This window comes from Octopus bimaculoides, chromosome 9 (assembly GCF_001194135.2).
Source record: "Octopus bimaculoides isolate UCB-OBI-ISO-001 chromosome 9, ASM119413v2, whole genome shotgun sequence".
Classification (NCBI taxonomy): domain Eukaryota; kingdom Metazoa; phylum Mollusca; class Cephalopoda; order Octopoda; family Octopodidae; genus Octopus; species Octopus bimaculoides.
In genome coordinates, this window is record NC_068989.1 from 5,608,782 (window position 1) to 5,614,182 (window position 5,401).

The following is a 5,401-nucleotide window of genomic DNA, read 5'->3' on the forward strand; positions in this document are numbered from 1 at the left end:
TATATACACGTATATATATATATATATATATATATATATTATGCATGTATTTATATGTATTACACACATATATATATATACGTGTATATTCTATACATTTATTGATACATATATATATTACGCACGTAAATTATACACGTATATATATTACACACCTATATGTATCATACACATATATATATCATATACGTGTGTATATATATGTATATATATATATATATATACATATATACGTATATCCAAGAAAAATAAGTAAAACACCAATGTTTAATTAATCTTTAATTATCTACAGAAATGAGGAAAACACAAAATTACAGTAATTATAATATATGCTTTTTGGCATCCAGTAGTTGGGCCTTGGTACAGGAGTTCCATGTATTTGAGGAACGTGAAATCACTTCTTAGCCCATTGTTGTTCCCAGACTTTCTCTGGCCTGGAGTAGTAACACCTATTAGAATCCTGGCTTTGGATTAATTAGCATGGATACCACCTGCTTCAAATTCAGGCAATGTCTGCTCCAATAATTGGTGATGAACTGCTATGAATCATACTATCCCAAAGTGTTTATGCATGTGATTAGGGACCACATGTGAACTTGTATTTCCCCTGAAACTCTGAACATGAACACTGCACTTCAATAATAAATAGTCACTACATTATCCACTGCGCCTGCTACTCTCAAATTTGCGAGCAGGCTTTTTGGGCTGCAGGCAGAAGCATAACCTTGCCTGCTGAAACATTGGGGCTGACCATCCAATGGGGTCAGCGTTTGTGAGGGACGTGATGGACTCGGCTGGAGCCAGCACAATTCACCCTGCGTAAATGCTGTCACAAGTACATATATGGCAAGTAAATATATATATATATATAGTCATCAGACCTTCCTCTCTGTGATTTTCACCGGTCTTCAAATTTGAAGCACCATATAATGGACAGAGAATTCTCCTGCAATGAAGAACTGCAGGTGGTTGGCTTTGAAAGACAAGCAATGGTATTTGAATATCGTAGAGGAGATATGCAACTGGTACAAAATGACTGGAAATATAAAAGTATTTGTCAAAAGATCAAGTGAACATAAAATACAATAACCTGCTTTCATGCACCTCACTGTGCCATTCTGCTCAACAAGTGATTAAGCTAATATATACATGGGGTGCAGAAAAGTTCCTGGCTTTAAAAATATTGCAAAAGGCTTGGTTGGAGGCCCAAACTTCAGATTCTTTTACAGGGCTTAAAAAAACTGAAGGACCACTGCAATAAATGCATGAATCTGAGAGGGGGATATGTTAAATAAAATCCTAATTAACTGATCCTCCTGTATTTTTTTTTACCCAAAGCCAGGAACTTTTCAGTATGCCCTTGTAATGTATTATTTCTTATATTGTCCATTCTATTGCATTGTTCATCATATGTTATTTATTTATTATTTATTTGTGAATTTCTATCCATTGGACTGTTACAAATGTATGAAACATAATTAACTACACAATACATTGTGTAGTATTAGGATGTTAGATTATTTGCTGAAAGGCAACACAGTTAACATGCATAGATCCATGCGTTGCAAAATTTACTAGTTATCTTCATTTACTATTTTCAGATCAGCCAGAAGCAAATCAATTCTATGAATGTTTTCCCAGTGTAAAATATGGTTACATTATTTGGAGTTAAAGCACAATTTAATGAAACAACGTGAGATCAATAACTGGGATATTATTTGTAATCGCTATAAATTCTTTCCGTAAACATAGTTTATGCACATTTCATTTAGGTGAGTATACCTTAAAAATTTTCTATTTCATACTGAATATAAAAACGTTCCGGGTTATATGTTTGTGTGTCTGTGTTTGTCCACCCAACATCACTTGACAACCGATGCTGGTGTGCTTACATACCTGTAACTTAGCGGTTCAGCAAAAGAGAGTGATAGAATAAGTACTAGGCTTACAAAGAATAAGTCCTGGGGTCGATTTGCTCGACGAAAGGCAGTGCTCCAGCATGGCCACAATCAAATGACTGAAACAACTAAAAGAGTAAAAAGAGTTTATTATACATTGTTCACCGACATAAACTTGTGTTTTAGTATCTTAGTCTTAACCATCACATGACCAATTAATTTTGTGCACAGAATTTTGTGAAAATGGCTTAAGTTACATATTTCAAAAAGAAAAAAAAAAATTAAACACATGCAGTTGCATATATTTATATATATGTATGCATATATATATTTATCTATATATATCTACTTATGTACTACACAGATATACCATACAATAACAATACAAATAGATACTTAGTGACAAAAAGTTAATGTCAAAATGCAGTCATAAAAATAAAGTTATTCTTAGCAAATTATTGCTGTGAAATAGAATACCATTGATTTACTGGATATAAAAGATAAGTTCAACCACTTCATTGCACTGAACATTAAAATATTTCTTCATTGAAAATATTTCTTCATTTGATATACTACCTGGTATACCGATTCCAGGGAGAAGCAGGATAAAACCAACTTTAACTATAAAATCACACACACACACACACATTAAACAGGCAAAATTTGTTCTGGTATTTGTCTGGAGATAATATCTCCTACGGACATCCCTGGTCTTCAAAATTCCAAGATATGCAAAGAATTATATCACAGAAATCATGCACAACAACAGCTGCCAATGCAAACACCATTTGTAGTGTGTGTGTGTGTGTGTGTGTTACATGATGACCCACAAGTTCCTTCTGTATTGCTTTCATTTTGAAGACATCTTTATTGCTGAGAATCCTGTTTGGTAAACAAAAGAGAGAGAGAAAGACAGAAAAGTAATAAAGAGAAAGCTGGGCTGCAATACAAACCATTATTAGCAATGTGTATCTTACCTGGCTACAGACCAAACAAAATTGTTTTAATTTAAACATAAGCATTAAACAAAGGTGTGAACTGAAATTACTTCATGAAAAATATCTTAAATATTACTGATGCATCTTTAAGGAACCGAGTTCCTTCAAATGTCTGGAAGGCTGCCTAAAAGTAGTCGACAGATGATGTTACTTCACTGGCCCAAAAAACAGGAGTGGGCATCCCAAAAGTATAGTTAAAGTTTAAGTGTTCAAAAGGTTTCTCTCTAAGCAAAGGGGTGTTGGACTCATGACTGTAAGACTGTGGTTTCGATTCCCAGACAGGGCAGTATGGCATGCTCTTAAGCAAAGCACTTTACTCCAGTCTGCTCAGTTGTCAACGAGTAACCCTGGCATTCTGTTCAAAAGGAATGTTATAATCTCGCCATAGAAACCAAGTAACCAGCTCAATGAATCCTAGGACTTGATATAATGATGTCTAAGGGTTGATGATGTGGAGATGCATGGCTTAATGGTAAGGTTTTGATTCCTGAACTGGGCAAGATGGTGTGTTCTTTAGCAAAACACTTCGTTTCATGATGCTCCAGTCTACACACCCGATAAAATGAATAATCCTGCAACTGACTGGCATCCCACCCAGAGAGAAATATACATGGCACAGAATCTGGGAAACTGGCCCTATGCTCCTCATGGAGTTAATACGGAATAACCAAAGGAGTAGATTGTATGGTGGCCTCTTTTGTTGTTTCAATGAATGAAGGTTCAACTGAAAACAGCTGAAATTTCTTTTCACCCTATGGTCACCTGTGTGCAGGGTCAAAGCTGAAAACGTCCAGTAGTATCCTCTACCTGTCCTCATCGCCGCTTTCCCTACAGCCACTAGAGTTATGAAGAACGTGTGATGGTGTTGCAGTCTGCTGAACAAACTGAACAATAAATATTATTATAAAAGAGCCACACTCTCTCATCCTTCAGAATTGTTTTGGTCTGGTGCAACAAGTGCCACGAACCAAGTAGTTTTCAGGATAAAGGATATGTATGGAGTTACCTTCTCTTAGATGAGCAGCTAAATAGCTGAAAGGGTTTCATCTGCTAGTGTTCCATTGTGGTATCTACGAGTTATCTTCTGGAGGCAATTCCATGCCATGCTACTTAACCCATACATGGGACCCTGATAGTGATGCTACTATTCTCTCTAGGTCACAGCTGACCTGGGACAGACGGTAGCTAAGGAGTAATTCTATACTACTTGAAACCCTGGAATTCTCAAACCAACACCCCACTAACGGATGCAGTTTAAAATTAAACTTTCTTAGTAAAGAGTGGATTGTATAATGCTTGTGTATAAAGTATGATAAGAACTGTTGGACATGTAATATTAGTATACATGAACAACATAGTAAATTCTGTTCTTTTCCATCAAACCTATACTCGTGCGTTCAGAGGGTGAGAAATAGAATATTATTAGTACAGACATTCATAATTTTGAAGTGGAACAATCAAAAACCAAGGGGAATAACTTCAAAGTCAAGTTTATATTCAAGAGTTAGTTCCCTTCGTTATTTTCTTCAAGATACTGACTCTTAATGGTTTTCGTTTCAAGATGGAACGTTTTTATATCCCCCACCCCCCGCTTCTTCTTGGAGGAAGAGGAAACGATATAATTGAGTAGGTTATTACAATTTATTCCTGTTACAGCAATAAATTGATTAAGGCAATTCTTAAGTGCTTTAACAAAATCTGGCCCTATGCTCCTCATGGAGTAATACGGAATAACCAAAGGGTAGATTGTATGGTGGCCTCTCTTGTTGTTTCAATGAATGAATGAAGGTTCCGCTGATAACCGCTAAAATTTCTTCTTTTTCCCTATGGTCACTTGTGTGCAGGGTCAAAGCTGAAGACGTCGAGTTTGCCTCCATGAGTCCCAATACTCAAAAAGTGTTCATTAGATGCCTCCAGCATGGGCACCAGTTATTTGACACCAGCATCAGCCATGACTCTGATCTCACTTGGCTTGCTGGATCCTCTCAAGCACAGCATATCGCCAAAAGTCTCGGTCACTAGTCATTGCTTCTGTGAGGCTCAAAGTTCGAGGATCATACTTCACCACCTCGTCCCATGTCTTCCTGGGTCTACCTCTACCACAGGTTCCCTCTACAGTTAGAGATTGACACTTCTTTACACAGCTGTCCTCGTTCATTCGCATCAAATGACCATACCAGTCCAGTCGTCTCTCTTGTACACCACATCTGATGCCTTATATATATATATATATATATATATATATATATGGAATCGTGTGTGTATGCATGTGTTTGTGTGTGTGCATGTGTTTGTGTGTGTTTTCCCATAAATACAGAGAGAAATGACTGCTTAGAAGAATTATGGCAACTATTCAAAAGATACAAACATCCCACCACACACCATTATATTCCTATCCATTGTAGCATTACATACCATAAAATGATAGTGTCAAAGCATTTTGCCATACATCTACAAACTGGATGCTGACATAATTCCACTGGATTAAAAATTAATTAATTTTAT

General features: G+C 36.3%; 1 protein-coding gene and 1 long non-coding RNA gene across 5 annotated transcripts in view; one reads left to right on the top strand and one right to left on the bottom strand.

Annotated features, from left to right (window-relative positions):
• Positions 1–5,401, top strand: part of LOC128248690 (uncharacterized) — a 57,317-nt gene that overhangs the window by 26,932 nt on the left and 24,984 nt on the right. For both annotated transcript variants that reach the window (XR_008264847.1, XR_008264848.1), the window contains exon 2: positions 1,602–1,772. This is a non-coding gene — a long non-coding RNA (uncharacterized LOC128248690). The remainder of the gene's footprint in view (positions 1–1,601; positions 1,773–5,401) is intronic.
• The window catches only part of LOC106878116 (UPF0415 protein C7orf25 homolog), a 256,888-nt gene continuing 251,751 nt past the window's right edge, over positions 265–5,401 (bottom strand). For all 3 annotated transcript variants that reach the window (XM_052970393.1, XM_052970394.1, XM_052970395.1), the window contains one exon: positions 265–2,780. In XM_052970393.1, the coding sequence (XP_052826353.1) occupies positions 2,766–2,780 (15 nt within the window). In that variant the 3' untranslated portion in view covers positions 265–2,765. The remainder of the gene's footprint in view (positions 2,781–5,401) is intronic.